This window comes from Babylonia areolata, chromosome 14 (genome assembly GCF_041734735.1).
Source record: "Babylonia areolata isolate BAREFJ2019XMU chromosome 14, ASM4173473v1, whole genome shotgun sequence".
Classification (NCBI taxonomy): domain Eukaryota; kingdom Metazoa; phylum Mollusca; class Gastropoda; order Neogastropoda; family Buccinidae; genus Babylonia; species Babylonia areolata.
The window spans coordinates 35,073,589-35,091,545 of NC_134889.1; the positions used below are offsets into that span (position 1 = coordinate 35,073,589).

Below are 17,957 nucleotides of genomic sequence, written 5' to 3' on the forward strand. Positions count from 1 at the left end.
TGAGTCACGTCTAAGTCTCGATCACATCGAGACTTGCAAAAAAATATGACAAAGATAGCTGTGTTATAATCAGTCAGTTTAGTCGCTCCAAATATGCATTTTCTATTTGTTACTTTGATGATGTTATAATTCAGAGCAAAGGATTAATGGCGAAGTGATCACAAAATACGTCATTCATCTGCAAGGGAAATAACCCATTTGTTTACAATGCAAAATCACCAAGATTAGCTACCCTAATGCTCATGCACTGTCTCGATCTCTTCCTTTCCTCCCTCTCTCTTTTAATTGTCTCTCTTCCACACACAAGAAAAAGAAAAAAAAAGAAAGAAAGAGAAACGGTGAAAGTATAACTGTCACATGGATGTAATTCTTGGCCCATATACCTAACTTCCTTTGTAAAGCTGGGGTTTCTCCACTTATTACCCAAAATGCAAATCTCCGTTCACTCTATATTTAATTTTTTTTCTTTTCTTTTTTTCTTTTTTTTTTTTAAACAAGATCTGAGGGAAAGCAAAAAGCTAAACAAATGACAAATGATGACTAAAAAAATGTTTGTTTTAAAAGGAAACCAAATGTTCACAAAAAATATTCGTATGGCCACGTGATAAGGTCGGCAATGGACTCAGTTGCAAAAATAATGAATCCCCCAAGGAACAATTGAGGGATCCGGGACGCCGACAGGAGGCAAATTAGACTTGACAGGAGAAATTTTTTGTTTTGTTTTGTTTAAAATAACGATGCATGGGCTGACACCATCACAGATTTGACAGGAAACCCATTCAGAGGCCCATGCAGGTTTTGATGCACAGCCTCCTCGGACTGACCGACGTGGAGGAATTTGACAATTCTTCTGTACGGCGCCCCAACCAATGACCCTTCAAAGACTGAACAGAATTGGGAATTGAGAAGAAAGATGTATCCGCAGACTGTACAAACGTGTTTAAGTAATGATTTTATCTTCAATGTTCTGATATGAAACAAACAGACGCGTTTTATTCAGTCCTGCACTCTTCATAAACTGGTGAGAAGTTTGTAAAGGCGCATGTTATAACTGACTTGGACCGCCTTCGACCATTTGATGAGACAGAGTGACTGGAGAATCCACTGAGATCCGGAACCACTCATGTCAGATCTATTGCACAAGCTACTACCTATAGTATTGTCATATAAGTTCTGTGAGCAGGGATTAGCACAAGAACAAAATTATTAACAGTCACGTTGTTAAAATAAAATAAAAAATTAAAAAAGATCCGTCGGAAAAGGATATGATATATCCTTATCGATCCATTTGCTGTATCTTGTCGATTGACAAATTTTATTATTATGATGGTGTTTTCGTGAATAGAAGTATGTCAGTTGCACCAGGATGTCATAAGGACCTCATGGCCAATGCTATCTCACAAAAAGTGTCAAAGTGAAAAAAAAAAAAACTCACAAAAAAACAAACAAACAAACAAATAAACATTTATCTTTCAGATCCACATATTCCTTTCAAGTGTCTTTGAAGATCAAAATGGCTATCGTTTTTCTTGATTTTATTGAATAGTAATTTGTTTGTGCCTATACTATAGGCCTACCGTAATTATCTGAAAGGTCCATGGAATATAGTCCATGGGGTGTGTGCATGCTGCTTGTTCAACTACTCGGTATCAAACACCGGGAGCGTGTCGATACTCTCCCGCATGTGTGTGTGTGTGTGTGTGTGTGTGTGTGTGTGTGTGTGTTCGTTTTTCAGTTAAGCATCTTTTTGCCATAAGTATTATTTGACAAAGATACCGGTGAAGGAAAACTAACTGTTCAAGCAGTGTGAGTTAGTGTGTGTGTGTGTGTGTGTGTGTGTGTGTGTGTGTGTGTGTGTGTGTGTGTGTGTGTGTGTGTGTGTGTGTGTGTGAAATTTTGTTAAACAGAAATAGAGATTACAATATAACGAAATACTTCCATAGAACGAAATACTGACGATAACAGTAAGCGAACTTGACTAATTAGCAAAAAATTGAATCAGTAAGATTAAGAATCAATATAATGTGATGTGATTAGTAATAATAATTATAGACGGGGGTCGGAGGTGGGGGAAGAAATAAATTAATTGTGTACATTGATTAAAGGCATGTGGTTTGGGGGGTGATTGATGGGGGGTGATCGAGGGAGCGGGGTGAGGGGGCGGAGGGGGTGGGGGTGGGGGTAAGCGTGTTTGCATGGATTGTTCATGTTTTTCTTTCTTTTTATTGAGTTGACTTCATCAAGTTTTTGCGCCTTATACATATTATTAGTAGTGGTAGTTTTTTTGTTTTTTGTTTAATATGTATTTATCTATTATTTATTCACCTTTTTTTTCTTTTTTCTCAAGGCCTGACTAAGCGCGTTGGGTTACGCTGCTGGTCAGGCATCTGCTTGGCAGATCTCAGTGGTGTAGCGTATATGGATTTGTCCGAACGCAATGACGCCTCCTTGAGTTACTGAAACTGAAACTGAAACTTTATTGATTGTTTTCACAAATGCCCACACACCCACACCCACACACACATCCACACACCCACACCCCCCCACACATCCACACACAGGGGTGGGAGACACAAAATGAGAGAGACAAACTGATAGGAGGGGGTGGGGGAGAGGGAGAGGGAGACAGACAGAAAATAGAGAGAGAGAGTGAGAGAGTGAAAGAGAGGGGGGCGAGGGGGTGGGGAGACATACAGATACGCACAGTACACAGTAATGCAGTAACATTTAGCAAATTTGTGAAAGGTGTGTGCTGCGTGTCCGGGTAGTAAGAAATCCGCTGTGTGCTGCGTGTGTGGGTATCATGAGCACGGCTGTATGCTGTGTGTATTGGTATCTTGTTCACAGCTGTGAGCTGCGAGTGTGGGTATCACGAGCACTGCTGTATGCTGCGTGTGTGGGTATCTTGAACACAGCTGTATGCTGCACATATGGGTATCACTGGCACCGCTACATGCTGTATGTGTGGGTATCTTTCTGAGCACAGCTATGTGCTGTCAGTGTGTGTATTTTCTTAGCACTGCTCTGTGCTGTGTGTATGGGTACCTTGATCACCGCTCACTGTGTGTGTGTGTGTGTGTGTGTGTGTGTGTGTGTGTGTGCGCGCGCGCGCTTGGTCCAAACTTCAGTTCTGTTCAGTTATTTTGGAAGCATTCAATCCTTTCTATCCAGATGAATATTGTGGTAAGCTTAGAAACGGGATGTGCACACCTGAGTGTGTGTGTGTGTGTGTGTGTGTGTGTGTGTGTAATGTCGTGTTTATATGTGTGTGTGTGACTGTGACTGAGCGCGTGCGTCCGTCAGCGAGCGTGTGTGTGCGTGCGTGATGCGTGTCAGTGTGTGTGTGTGTGTGTGTGTGTGTGTGTGTGTGTGTGTGTGTGTGTGTGTGTGCCGGTGTGTGTGTGTACGTGTGTGTGCCTGCGTCAGCGTGGGTGTGTGCGTGCGTGTGTGTGTCACGTGTCAGTGTGTGTGTGTTTGTGTGCGTGCACTGATGCATCAGTGTGCGTGCGTGCGTGCGTGTGTGTGTGTGTGCCAGTATGTGTGTGTGTGTGTGTGTGTGTATGCGTGCATGTATCGGCGTGCAAGTGTGTGTGTGTGTGTGTGCGCGCGCGCGTTGGCTGCCGTGCCTTCTTGTGCGGTGCCGCCGGTGTTCATGTGTCTGAGAGCGTGTGTGCGTGCATGTGTGTGTGTGTGTGAGTGTGCGCGCGCGCGCGTGTGTGTGTGCGTGTGTGTGTGTGTGTGTGTGTGTGTGTGTGTGTGTGTGTGTGTGACCGTGTGTGTGTGTGTGTGTGTGTGTGTGTGTGTGTGTGCTTCAGCGTGCTTATGTGCAACTGTGTGTTCGCGCACGCGCACGGTGTGTGTGTGTGTGTGTGTGTGTGTGTGTGTGCAGTGCAGTGCGTCAGTGTGTGCACACGCGCGTCGGCTGTGCGTTCTTGTGTGTAGTCACAGACGCGGTGTGTGTGTGTGCGGGCTCGCTGGGGTTGGGGGGGTGTCTGTGTGTGCGTTCTTGGCTCTGTGTGTGTGTGTGTGTGTGTGTGTGTGTTAGTGGTACACTTGCCCTAATATATATACTGAGTACAGTAGAAGACTGAGGGGAGTAATTCCTGTCCACTGCCCGTATACACACTCTCCCTGGTCTCCTCCATACTAAACTCAGAGAAGATAGAGAGAGAGGGAGAGAGATTTTCCCCTGTCATAACTCATCCTGAGTTGTGATGATCGAGAGACTTACACGTCCATGCAAAAACAGGGCCCGTGCAACAAACTCACAAAGGCAGCGAGCCCACACGACAGCGGGCCCCAATTATCACACAAGCTGCGCGCTGCTGCTCAACTCTGAAGGCGGACGGCTGGTAAGCAGAGAAGACGTGAGAACGCGTTCATGTGTCATTCCCCAACACCTCTTTGATCAAGCAGAAAGCATAATACGTCACAAATACATATACATAAATTTGTATTTTACTGTTTCTTGGTCTTTGTGAGAGGGACTAACGAGCCGAGGGAGTATTTGTGCTGGGGGAGTATATGGCTGGGGGAATATCGACATGGGGGGACAATCGAGCCGACCCCACAAACACCACCTTAATGACTGCTGGTTTGGAGCAGGAAATCAGACACTAAGTATTATTTTTACTAGTGATTCAGTGAAAACTTTTTTTTTTTTTTTCAAATTTCAAGTTCTATTTTTCTTGTGTGCAGTTCTGCTAGAGACAAAATTTACAATTGTAAAATGAAGCAAACTCAATTCCTCTGATCTTATCATTATATCGGGAATCTGCAAAACTTGAATTTTAGAAACTTGTTTGGCTTTGGTTTTGTTTTGCAATGTCATTGGCAGGTTTCAATCTCACCTGCATGGTCTGTTTGATTGGCTGAGATCTAAATTATTATGGATGGTGAGAATATAAATAGTGTTATACATGTGTTTTTGAATGAAAAATGATGTAAGTTGTTGTGATCTGTTGTTATGACACCTGCATGGAAAAATGTTTCCATGCGACATATAGACATACAAGGATGTAGAACATTATGCATATGTGTGCACACAGCATACACTCGGTTCATGCAAATGCACAAACAGCTGAAAACACACACCTCTTCACTCATGAACATCATGCACACACAAACGCTTCACACACACACACACACACACACACACACACACACACACACACACATGTACATGTACTGTGTATGCACACACAAATACTTGCATAGTTGCACTGCAACATGGGAGTGCCAGGAGATTAACAAAACTATTTTTATAAACAAGTACAGCTAAACACAGATTGATGACACTTGATCTGGATTTATTAATTATCACAGAGTGTTGACCATTGGTTGATATACCAAGTGTTAGTGTACTATTGTATCAGCTGTGCTGACAGTTTGCCAAAGTGCCAAATGCTCGGTAGTATACTATCATACTGGACTGATCATGTTGACGGTTTCATGGAAAATGTAGTGTTCAATAATATTCTGGACTGATTGATTTGTACTCTTCTTTTCATAGTTGTTCATGGGTTATAGACTGCCTGGGCATTGTTGACTTTCAACTCATTTGACTATTTAATCACCTCCTCCTCAACCCTCTCTCTTTATCCCCCTCCATGCATGTAGCTTGCACCCAGAGGCACAGACAACTGCATACATTCACACACAACCATACACATCTTTACATCTCTCTCTCTCTTGTACACACCATAGACTTTGTTAAACATTTTCAAAGTATTTAATCTTCCCTCATTCTTTGATTTGACAAATAATCATAACTCACGTAAAGGCCAAAAACAAGGGATATCTGAAACATAACATGACAATGTATGCCAGAAAAAAAACCCCAAACAACTACTGACATAATTTGTCTACATTTACCGCACAGTGATTTGTTTTGGATATCTCATTTGAACATTATTAATACTATAATCACAATGTTGTCTTTTTATAGTATGGTATGATAATAATATTTAACAAACATACCTACTGTCACCACCATTTCAACATATTTGTTCTATGACGTGAAACTGAGGACCAATGGCTGTTTATCATGATGCTTTTTTTTTTTCAAACTTTAAACCATGTGTATTGATTTTGTAGTGTTGGAGATTTACCTGAATCTTAATTTAATATTATGCATCTAATTAGCTAAGAGATAATTGTAACAGTTATAGGTATTCCAGTAGCAAATCGAAGTTTCAATCCCTGACAGTTAAGCAAAACAAAATGAAATATGTGTTCACAGGGTAAAAAATTCCTGATTCATTATAAACTTTGACCAGCAAAATGAGTTAACGATGATCGTTATTCAATCCTTTTCAGTAATGGGAGGTCTGAAATGAAATGTACATTCTCTCTCTCTCTCTCTCTTGGACTCTCATAAACACACACACACACACACACACACACACACACACACACACACAGAGAAACAGAACTAAACACCAGTGGTAAATCCAGTCGTGAAGAGAACCACTCAGGCAGCAGGTTTGTGAGTGTAGCCAACATATTCATCCCATCCTTTCCGACAGGTCTTCACAATCCAGTCATGTTCATCATCATCTGAAGAGAGAAACAAAAATTCAGAAAAAAACTGTAACTTCTGTGCTCAAAACTCAACATACACAAAAAGTTGAACAACTATTGAGTGTCATGCAGGGTGCATGTGAATGCAGATACATGAATGCTGTGCACTTGTGAGTCTTCATGGATACATACATACATACATATATATATATATATATTCACACACACTGCGATGTGGTTCTTGTGAGTGAACACTTTTGTATGTTCTAACATGTAAACTCGCTCTGCGTCTCTGTCACACACACACACACACACACACACACACACACACACACACACACAAATCAGATGACCAATTAAAAAAAAAGAAGAAGAAAAACTACCAGACAGACACACACACAATTTTGAAATTTCAATAAAACCACACAAACCAGCATTTCGGAGAAACTTCTTGCTGTAGTCAACAACCACCCTGGTCTTGGGGTTGTAGAAGCCATCGCCACAGTCATAGCAGCCTTCAGGGATATCTCGAGGTGGCACCTGATTGGTCAGTTGGGATCTTCCAGCAGGCTTCAAACCTTTGCAGATCTCTGTGTAGAAACGACGATCGTAGCCATCACAGTACTCCCAGTTCTCTTCGTCATATTGTAAGCCATCTGCGAAGGTGTATTTGCCCTGAACAAATAAAAGCAAAACAGGTGTATAGTTAAAACTCATTTTCATCCCAAATTCTTTTTTCATTTTGTTTGGAGTCTCATATGTTGCCAATTTATGTCTTTCTTTGATTACTCTTGATTTTTCATTGCCTAGCTGGAATCCATAGTAACGTTCTCATTGATGAAAAAGCGAACATTTCCTCAGCAAATTTACTCTAATTGATGACAATGAGGAATTTTCAGTCCTTCCCCAAAGACACATATGGAGAAAATACTTGGAATCTGACATAAATTTTCCAGTCTTGTAAGAGTAAATCATATAACAAATGTTATTATCAACACAAAAAGAACACAGAAAATATAGGACTAGTTTTTGTTGACAAGAAATCTTTTATTTCTTTCTTTCATTTATTAAAAAAAAAAAAATATATATATATATAAATGAGTGGATTCACAGACTGAAATGAAAACAAGTGGTGCTGCAAGGTGCATATAATCACCTCAACAGCAATGCCCTCTTCCCAGGTTGCCTCATACTTGCTGCCGTTAGGGAAAAAGAGAGTTCCTTTGCCGTGGAACATGCCATCCTTCATCTCTCCTTCATAGCGTGTCTCTGTTGGGAAGCAGTACTGTCCCTTGCCTTCCATCCTGAAACAGCACAATAGGAGCAGATAACTCCTGTCAGTCCGTGTCCAAGAACAATATAACAATCCCAGTACACCAATTAAGGAAATAGACTGCCTGTCAATGCATATCTAAGAAGGAAATAGTGAGGATAAGCAGAGGCCAACTGAAAACTAGTTTTAAAAAAGAAGAAAAAAAAAGATGATGCTTAATTTTCCCTCCTCTCTTTGATAATTATGGAATTATGGTTATTTGAAAAGAAAGAAAAACCTATATATTTCATCAATTAGCAAATTAAAAAGAAAATCAGTATAATAGTACAAGTAACAAAGTCATAATTATAGATAACTGGGATAAAGCAATTCACTGAGTGTGTGTGTGTGTGTGTGTGTGTGTGTGTGTGTGTGTGTCTGTGTCTGTGTGAATGAGGGAGAGAAAGAAAGAGAGAGAGAGAGAGAGAGAGAGAGAGAGAGAGAGAGTGTGTGTGAGCTTGAACCCTGAAAACAATCAAAGGAAGATACCAACAAGGCTCATCATCAAACATTTAGAAAATTTGTGAAGGAGTGAATAGTCATTTTAAATATGTTCAACAACATTAAGGTTGCATCGTAAACTGGATAAGTTATATTTTTTTTTTTTATAACAAACAATTCTTTTGTGAGTATATTGGGCAAGTAAGTGAGTTACAGTTACTTTTCCCACAAGAATATCTTATATTTTTGCTGAATTTTGTTCAAAGAGCATTCAAATAAAATATGTAGGCTAAACTAGTGGAATGTCTGGAATGAGAAGCAGATGTGCTAAATAAAAAACAACAACTTTTTATTGTTTACGAACTATGGGGCTTTTTGCTGTATTGACACTCTAAATTGTTTAGTCTTTTATTAAAATGGTGATAAGATGCATTCTCTAAAACAACAACATTCTTTTCAGTCTAATGGGATATCGACTGGAACTGAACCTTCAGAATTTTCATGCCACACTCCTTGCAGCCTTGTTAACCCACCCATTAATATCTATCCCTGCAGAAGGTAACAGTGTGTGTGTGTGTGTGTGTGTGTGTGTGTGTGTGTGTGTGTGGTTAGGAAATGAAATTCCAACAATCTGATTTTCTGGTAGGATTTATCTAGATCGACTGTTACGCAAACGATAAATTACTAACAATGAATTTTACACACTTTGTTTCGCCATTTAAATGTACTCATAGTTTCTGTAAAGTTTTACTTCAGACCAGGTTGAAAAGAAACCTAGAATAGATTAAAGAACGAAAAGAAAGCTGTGCATATATTCACATTATATATCTTAAAACACTATAGAAATACAAAATATGTGTATGTATGGTCTGATATTTAAATAGCCAACCATGCTAAAGCGGCAAACTGACCGTCCATTGGTGTAATCTCCATTGTAGCTGCTGCCTGTGTACTCCATTTTGATGCTGGGAACTGTCGTTATGGCCACCTTGGAAGGGAGGTCACGCACTTCGCTTATCAGTAAATAGTCTCCCCTGTTATACACAAAACAAGAGAGAACTTTTTGGAGAGTGAAATGATAAGCTGCTTTTTTCACTATGCCACAAACACACACGCGCATGTGCACGCGCACACACACCGTTTCAGTTCTTGTGAGTGTGCGCGTGCACACGTGCAAGCGCGCGCACGCGTGTGTGTGCCGTATCAGTGTGTGTGTGTGTGTGTGTGTGTGTGTGTGTGTGTGTGTGTGTACGGGTTCGCACACAACTGCTTGTGCGTCTGTGAGCTATTTATGCAAACAAAGTCGTATTTTAGCTTATATATCACTTGCAAAATTTGAAATGGTTTATCAGTGATGCATTTCATCTGCTTGTGATGATATATCTTTATTACGAATCAGTGATGTTTTAGATTTTTAGATTAATTATTATTATGCTATAATTCTGCATAGGTGAGTATAACTACATAATTATGTGTCTATATGTGCATGTCTGTACGTTTATGCGTCTTGGGAGGGGGGGAGGGGTAGGGGGAGGGGCATGAGAGCCGTGCGCGCATGCAGTGTGCACATACACCGCCTCCCCCCCCCCCACCCTTCCCCCACGATATTCATCTCTCTCTCTGTCTTTGTACACACACACACACACACACACACACACACACACACACACACACACACACACACACACACACACACACACACAGATATATATATATATATTATTTATAGTAATCAGTGTTATTTGCACTGCTTGGTTTGAGGTAGCGGTAAAGAAATGAGTTAATACACATGGCATGTCTGGTGGCCGGGAATTACTGGAACAGACTGTGCAGAAGTTTGATTATTATATATATTTGTTTGGTTTGTTTCGTACATGAATGAGAAAGTCCGAAGAAATACAATCACACTTCTTGAAAAATACTTTATGAAAAGTCTCGGTAGGCACATGTACTAGTATAGAAAATTAAGCTTATACATTCCAAAGCAGTTAACGGTCCAACTTTGAGAAGCTATTGGTGTGAGATGAAGGCTAAAACGGATAAGATATCATGTTAAGCTGAGTGACAGCGTGTCCAAAATTAGTTTTGAAGGAAGTGATTGAACGTTTATAAGTTGACACATACGTCTTTTTTTCTTCTGACAGTTATATACACAGGTTTTCATTTTCTTTTGTTTAATATAGCTAACATGTTTTCTTGGCGAGGTCCCTCGATCGATGGAAGTATATTGACGATTTAAGAAATCCTTGATTTAGCTGTGTTTTCTGTTGCATACATTTTTTTTTCATTATCGTTCCATTTTGTTAATGTGCAGTTGAAACCACCTTGTTATCGATTATTATCCCTCGTGCAGATGTCACGGATTTTACGGTGTGTCAGTTTGAAAACATTACTGCCGCCTTTTGTGTAATGAAAGAATTCTGAGACAAGGAGAGTAAAGGCTTAACAAACAATAAAGAGAGCTTCCGCTTTCTGTATAATCTGCGATAGAAGTTTTGTGCCGTTCTCGTGTTGTTACAGAGTGCCAAAATATCAAGTGATTCTGTTTATTTGCACGTGGTTTTTTTGTACTGGTCATTGATTATATATTTTTTTCTCTGCCCGGTTTAACTGGCGAGCGACACAGTCTGTCACAGAGGCTTGGAAGGAAAAGGTCTCGCTGTTGGTGCTCTGTGGTTCTGGCTACAGAGTTCCGGGGCAGACGTTGAGACAGCCCAGTCCAAGGAGACGGGATCAACCCACAGTCCGGGGAGACTGGAGCGGGACAGACCTGGCTGAGGTCTGATGAGGCTGGTGCAGCCTCGAGACAACGTGTCTTGAAGACTAAGACACGTCCGAAAGAACCACGAAATTTGTGTGTGCGGCACAAGACCAGAGGTGATGTGTGTGTTGACTGTTCAGTTCGTGGACCCACAGAAACATTGAAGAACAGAAGTCAGCATTCCCCAGACTCAAAATCGGATGCCTGCGTTTGTGTGTGTGTGTGTGTGTGTGTGTGTGTGTGTGTACTATTTGCTGGTTAAACAGAACAATTTGAATCTTTTTTTTGTGTGTGTTAAATTATATAGGCTCAGGGGCAATACCTTGTGTCTGTTTTGTTTACGGAAGAGTGCGGGAGATCGAGACTGAACTCACATGTGAATGTTTGTTGCCTCCCTTTAGTCTAGTCTGTCTTTCACTCTCTTGCGCAACACTTGTCTACGGGTTTCCTCTCTTGCGCAACACTTGTCTACGGGTTTCCTCTCTTGCGCAACACTTGTCTACGGGTTTCCTCTCTTGCGCAACACTTGTCTACGGGTTTCCTCTCTTGCGCAACACTTGTCTGCGGGTTTCCTCTCTTGCGCAACACTTGTCTACGGGTTTCCTCTCTTGCGCAACACTTGTCTACGGGTTTCCTCTCTTGCGCAACACTTGTCTACGGGTTTCCTCTCTTGCGCAACACTTGTCTACGGGTTTCCTCTGTTCTGTCTGCCACCGACGCGGGGATGGAGGAAAGGATGGAGGGAGGAGGTGGCAGGGGTGGTAACTGCGGATTCTCCTTCAGTTCAAAGGAGCGGGTTTTCAGGGAACTGAAAAAAATGAATGCTGTGGTAGGAAGTGTCTGAGTAGTCCGGCTGCAATGGGAGTTGGTTCCAGATAGTTGGGCCGTGAAAGAGAGAAAAGAATGCTGACCAAAAGACGGTGTTCTGACAGAAGGAATGAGAACAGGCTGGATACTATGCCGGGGATGAGAGCTGTCAGTAGCTGCCGTTAGTTCTGAAGTGCGTCTATGTTTTAACCCGGTGTTCGGTTGTGTGTGTGTGTGTGTGTGTGTGTGTGTGTGGTAAACTTTAACATTGACATTTTCTCTGCAAATACTTTGTCAGCTGACACCAAATTAGGCATAAAAATAGGAAAAATTCAGTTCTTTCCAGTCATCTTGTTTAAAACAATATTGCACCTCTGGGATGGGCACAAAAAATAAAAAATGAAGCCTAATTATATGCAGACTGCATTTAGTGTTATATCTATATTTTTTGTATTCTCTAAACTTGGCACTTTGATCTGATATTCTGACCCAACAACAAGAGCAGTCATTATTATAATTTTTTGTTCAAACAGGAACTTCTTTTGCTAAGCATGGAAGTTTTATTTATTTTGCAAACGTTTTGGTGCAGATAGTAAAAAGGGAAATTACTATGTAATTAATGCCAGGGGAGTTAATTTGCTTTAAACTGATCTTTCTCATCTTAAACATTACATTTTGAAATTATACTCAATACATAAAAAGCTTGGATTTAAAAAAAAAAGTGTATCACAAGTGAGTCTTGAAGGCCTTGCCTCTCTTGTTCTTTGATGCACTGGGTGCACTTCTTTCTTGGGAGGAAGGCTGCAGTATGGTTGAAAAGCTTATCTGCCTATAAAGTGTCCGTGAAGGTTTCGCCCTTTCCCCCACGTTTGACTGGAAAATCAAACTGAGCGTCTAGTCATTCGGATGAGACGATAAAACGAGGTCCCGTGTGCAGCACGCACTTGGCGCATTGAAAAAGAACCCATGGCAAAGTAAGTGTTATCCTCCGCCAAATTCTGTATTAGAAATCAACTCTGATAGGTAAACACACACACACACACTCACACACACACACACACACACACACACACTCATACACATGTATCTATATCTATAATGTCTTGGGTAATGTTGCTGGTCGGACATCTGCCTCGCAGTTGTGGAGTAGCACATATGGATTTGTCCGAACGCACTGATTTTCTCCTTGAGAAACTGAAGCTGTAATTGAGTTTTTACTGTACAGAGAAATCCGAAGAAGATCAATGACGTGGAATGGCCGACACATCCGTCATTGCCTGTAGATTATCTGTATGAAGAAGCTGCGTTAGCGGGTGCATGATCACAAGGACTGAATGTTGTATTGTATTGTATTGTATTACTCTTTTTGTCACAACAGAATTCTCTGTGTGAAATTCGGGCTGCTCTCCCAAGGGAGAGCGCGCCGCTACACTGAGGGCGCCACCCATTTTTGTTGTTGTATTTTTTCCTGCCTGCAATTTTATTTGTTTTCCAATCGAAGTGGATTCTTTTACAGAATTTTGTTAGGGACAACCCTTTCGTTGCTGTGTGTTCTTTAACGCGCGCTAAGTGTATGCTGCACACGGGACCTCGGTTTATCGTCTCAACCGAATGACTAGCGTCCAACCCACCACTCAAGGTATAGAGGAGGGGGAGAAAAATAGCGGCGGCTGAGCCGTGATTCGAACCAGTGCGCTCAGATTCTCTCTTTTCCTAGGCGGACAAGTTACCTCTTGGCCCACTCCGCTGATCACTCCACTGATAAGATTACCTCTTTGGTTCGCTGAGCGTACCAAATAGAGAATGGACAAGAGAATTTGATTCCAGACATTCAATAAATTATAGAAAGGTGCACTGAGTGTTTTGATCCACGTTAAAAGCCAGCGTTGAAGGAATAGCATCTGTCCCCGACCTTTCATAAAAGGGTAAAGAATGCAAGGTCAGTCGTCTCCAATGCATCGTCTGCTATGATGATTATCATTACATGTACATACACACATATACAACCCTCTCTCTCATTCAAGACAGTGTGCTTACTGAACGAATGAACTCTTTATAAAGCATTTATTATCTCGTAGTCTCTCGCACATATGTCACAGTACACACTTCTCTGCAAGAACAGAATAAGAGCACACACACACACACACACACACACACACACTCTCTCTCTCTCTCTCTCACATACACTGAGGTCCATCATTCATAACTATATACATACATATACATTTCATTCGTGCAAATACATATGCATGCTTGATTCCATTTGTCCACCAATTCATAACCATGTGGAAACAGTATGACAAATAATTGTGTCCATATCATCAAAGTTCTAACAGAGATATCATTAAATATGTTTATTTCACACTGAGTATACTAAAAGAAGCTGCATTGTCTTACATTTCATCAATGAGACAGGCCTACATATCTACACAGTTACTAGCTTTCAACTCACATCCCAGTGAAGCTCACTCAACAAAGATATTGCAAATAAAAAAATCTGTCTTAGTGGTCATGGATTTGAGTGTTGTCGTATTATTTCATATATTAACCAGTGATTTATTTTTCATGTCAAGTAACACAGTTAAAAAAAAAAGATTACATCTAACATGAAATCCAAAAATGTCAACTGTTTCACTTTTGTTGAATCCACACATTAATTTGTGTCCGGTTGATACAATGTCCATCAGAATAAATTTTGTTCGGTTCAAAAGTATTGTGGGCTCAGTAAACCACGCCCCTATCTCAACTTACCTTTACCTCATCCACTCCGCTCCTAACAACAACAACAACAACAACAAACCCTAACTATTTAAACAACAACAACAACAACAGACCCTAACTATTTAAACATCAACAACCACCACCACAAAAGTGCAGCACGTTATTTCTTCGTGTAGAAACCGTTCTGTTCCGGCTGCTGCACAGGTGGTGGTTGATTGCTGTCACGTGATCGGTCACGTGGGAAGATGATCTTTTCCAGCGCCATCATGGGAGCCTCAAAGGCAAGGGAGGCGACTGCTGCGGCCATGTAGGACACCACCAGAACAGACAGGAACAACAGGACCTGAAAAAAACAACAATAACAAAGTTATGAGGCTTTATAAATGTAGAACTTGTGGGTTAATTCATTGAGACAGACAGTCAGACATACAGACAAGTAGATATAGTGATAGACGGACAGACAGGAAATTATTCCAAGAGGGGTAACTGAATTTGGTGGTTCAGTTACAGAGTTAGAATGTACATGTTGCTGTCTATTTTTGTCTCTTTCTTCCCTCCATATCAGTTAAAGGGGGTATTCTTTTTAATACCAAAAATCTACCAGGGACAACCCTCTTCATGTCGTGGGTTGTTTTACATGTGCTGAGTGCATGCTGCCGTGCACCGGCACAGAACCTCGGGGTCTAACAACTCATCTGAACGACTGACGACCAAACCACCTGTCAATGTCTAGAAAGGGAAGTGGGGTGGGGGGTGGGGGTATAAACAAACAAACAAAACACCACACACTGTAGTTTTGGGGTTTTCACTGACAGCCGGTATCTTCTTCTTCTGCGTTCACTCGTATGCACACGAGTGGGCTTTTACGTGTATCACCGTTTTTACCCCGCCATGTAGGCAACCATACTCCGTTTTCGGGGGTGTGCATGCTGGGTATGTTCTTGTTTCCATAACCCACCGTACGCTGACATGGATTACAGGATCTTTAACGTGCGTATTTGATCTTCTGCTTGCATATACACACGAAGGGGGTTCAGGCACTAGCAGGTCTGCACATATGTTGACCTGGGAGGTCGTAAAAATCTCCACCCTTTACCCACCAGGGGCCGTCACCGTGATTCAAACCCGGGACCCTCAGATTGACAGTCCAACGCTTTAACCACTCGGCTATTGCGCCCGTCGACAGCCGGTATAAAACTGAGGAGAAGCAACAACAACAACCACACTACACCGTGCAGTTTGTGGGTTTTCAGTGACATGTCTGTCTGAGTGTGTGCATGTGCAAGCCTGAAATCTGATTGAATGACAAAGGAAACAAATGATGAGCGCCCAAATAATGGCAGCCGTCAGTCGGCTCTACCCAGGTAGACAGCCTGTTGTGCAAATGACCCCGTGTTTGTAAAGCGCTTAGGGCTTGGTCTCTGACTGAAAATAGGCGCTATGTAAGTATCCATATCATCATCATCACCATCATCACCATCACCACCATCATCATCATCACCATCACCACCACCACCATCATCATCATCACCATCATGGTAACGCTGTATTGTGTGTGCGTCAAATGTATGTATGTATGGATGGATGCATGCACGTATGTATGTATGAATGTTTGTATTGTACGTACAAATCGGTATGCGCATAACATATATATATGTTTATTGTGCATGATTGTGAGTTGAGAACTGAGTGCCTTTTGTATACGTGTGTGTATGGATTGTAAGGCGCTTTGTGCGATGAGGAAAGCGCTGATAAATGTCTAGTTACTAGTACTGAAGACATATGAAAACAAGAGAACGCTGGCCATCAAGAAGAAGCGAGAGCGAATGAAGCAGGGTTCAACTTCTGGAGATGTTTTCCCTTGCAACACCTGTGGGAAGTGCTGCGCATCCAGAATCAGCCTCTTCTCCCATATGAGGACACACACCGACAGATAAGCCTGCCTGCCTACTCATCCGTCGGTCCGACGGGAGACTCCAACATCATCTCCAGTATTGTTATTATTATCGTCGACAGTGTGACAGTTTGCATAGTAGTGTGCTCACCAGGTTGATGTCCGTGTAGTAGAATGGCGTGCGGGCGTTCTCCAGACTGAGCATGATGATGAGGATGTGCAGCAGGTAGATGGTGTACGTCAGGCGGCTGAGAGGCACGAACCCCTTCCACGACAACACCGTGTTCACAAACCCTGAAACACACACACACACACGTACACACACACACACACGTATACATACACGCACACACACACACACACACACAAACACGTACACACACACGCACACACACACACGTACACACACACACACACACGTACACACACGCACACACACACACACACACACGCACACACACACACAAACACGTACACACACACGCACACACACACACACACACACACACACACACACACACACACACACGTACACACACACACGTACACACACACACACACACACACACACACACACACGCACACACACTCACACACACACGTACACACACACGTACACACACACACACACACACAAACACACATGTACAGTATACATGCATAACATACATACATGCATAACATGCATACATACATAGAGATGGGAAATGGTAAGAGTGAGAAGGAGAGAGTATGGAGAGGAACGAAAAGCGAGAGAGAGAGGTGGGGGAGAGAGAGAGACAGAGAGAGACAGAGACAGAGATAAAACAAAGAAGGAGAAAGAGAGAAGAGAAAGAGAGACAGGGATAAAACAGAGAGGGAGAAAGAGAGAGAGAGAGTGTGTGTGTGTGTGTGTGGAGAAAGGGGGTTCACAAATCATGAAACATACATACATACATACATACACAAAGACAGATGAGAAATTGAGTGAGAGAAGGAGAGAAGGTGAAGAGAGACAGAGAGAGAGATAGAGAGAGAGAGAGAGGGAGGGAGACAGAGACAGAGAAAGAGAGAGAGGGAGAAAGATGATGGGGAGAGAGAGTGTGCGTGGAGAAGGGAAGAACAAGAAGAAGAAGAATAGGTATAGGAGGAGGAGGAGAAGCAGAAGAAGAAGAAGAAGAAAACCACAAACACCCCCACCTAATAACAGTGAGAACAAAGACAAGAACAAGCATCAGTTTCAGTTTCGAGGAGGTCTCAAAACGTGCAGAGTGATGCCATTCACCACATCTCTAAACACACACACACACACACAAACGCGCGCGCGCGCGCACATACACACTCACTCAAACACCGCCACCACCCCACAACACACACACACACACACACAAACCCAACCAAACTACAAGAACACGCAAAAAAATTAAAAATGAAAGACCACCCCCCACACCCCCAAAACAACAACAACAACAAAAAACTGACCTCCCCCCCCCCCCCAAAAAAAAGCCCCACACTCCAAC

At 42.0% G+C, this 17,957-nt stretch overlaps 2 protein-coding genes across 2 annotated transcripts in view; both read right to left on the minus strand.

Moving 5' to 3' along the window:
* Positions 1-5,714: 5,714 nt before the first annotated feature.
* On the minus strand, positions 5,715-9,269 carry LOC143289601 (MORN repeat-containing protein 5-like). Its single transcript, XM_076598638.1, has 4 exons — positions 9,187-9,269; positions 7,679-7,826; positions 6,954-7,197; positions 5,715-6,558 (listed from the first exon to the last, which is right to left on the minus strand). The coding sequence occupies exons 1-4, from the start codon at positions 9,231-9,233 to the stop codon at positions 6,473-6,475; spliced, it is 525 nt and encodes a 174-aa protein (XP_076454753.1). The 5' UTR covers positions 9,234-9,269; the 3' UTR covers positions 5,715-6,472.
* Positions 9,270-13,979: 4,710 nt separating this feature from the next.
* LOC143289602 (nose resistant to fluoxetine protein 6-like) overlaps positions 13,980-17,957 on the minus strand; it is a 34,288-nt gene continuing 30,310 nt past the window's right edge. The window contains exons 15-16 of the mRNA XM_076598639.1: positions 16,610-16,752; positions 13,980-14,907 (exon numbers count right to left, since the gene is read on the minus strand). Coding sequence (XP_076454754.1) covers positions 14,725-14,907; positions 16,610-16,752 — 326 coding nt within the window. The 3' untranslated portion in view covers positions 13,980-14,724. The remainder of the gene's footprint in view (positions 14,908-16,609; positions 16,753-17,957) is intronic.

Coding starts and splice junctions, on each gene's coding strand:
- LOC143289601 (XM_076598638.1), bottom strand. CDS start 9,233: ATGGAGTACACAGGCAGCAGCTACAATGGAGATTACACCAATGGACG. Junction 7,827..9,186: donor GGAGATTACACCAATGGACG/GTCAGTTTGCCG, acceptor GTGCTGTTTCAG/GATGGAAGGCAAGGGACAGT. Junction 7,198..7,678: donor AAGAGGGCATTGCTGTTGAG/GTGATTATATGC, acceptor TTATTTGTTCAG/GGCAAATACACCTTCGCAGA.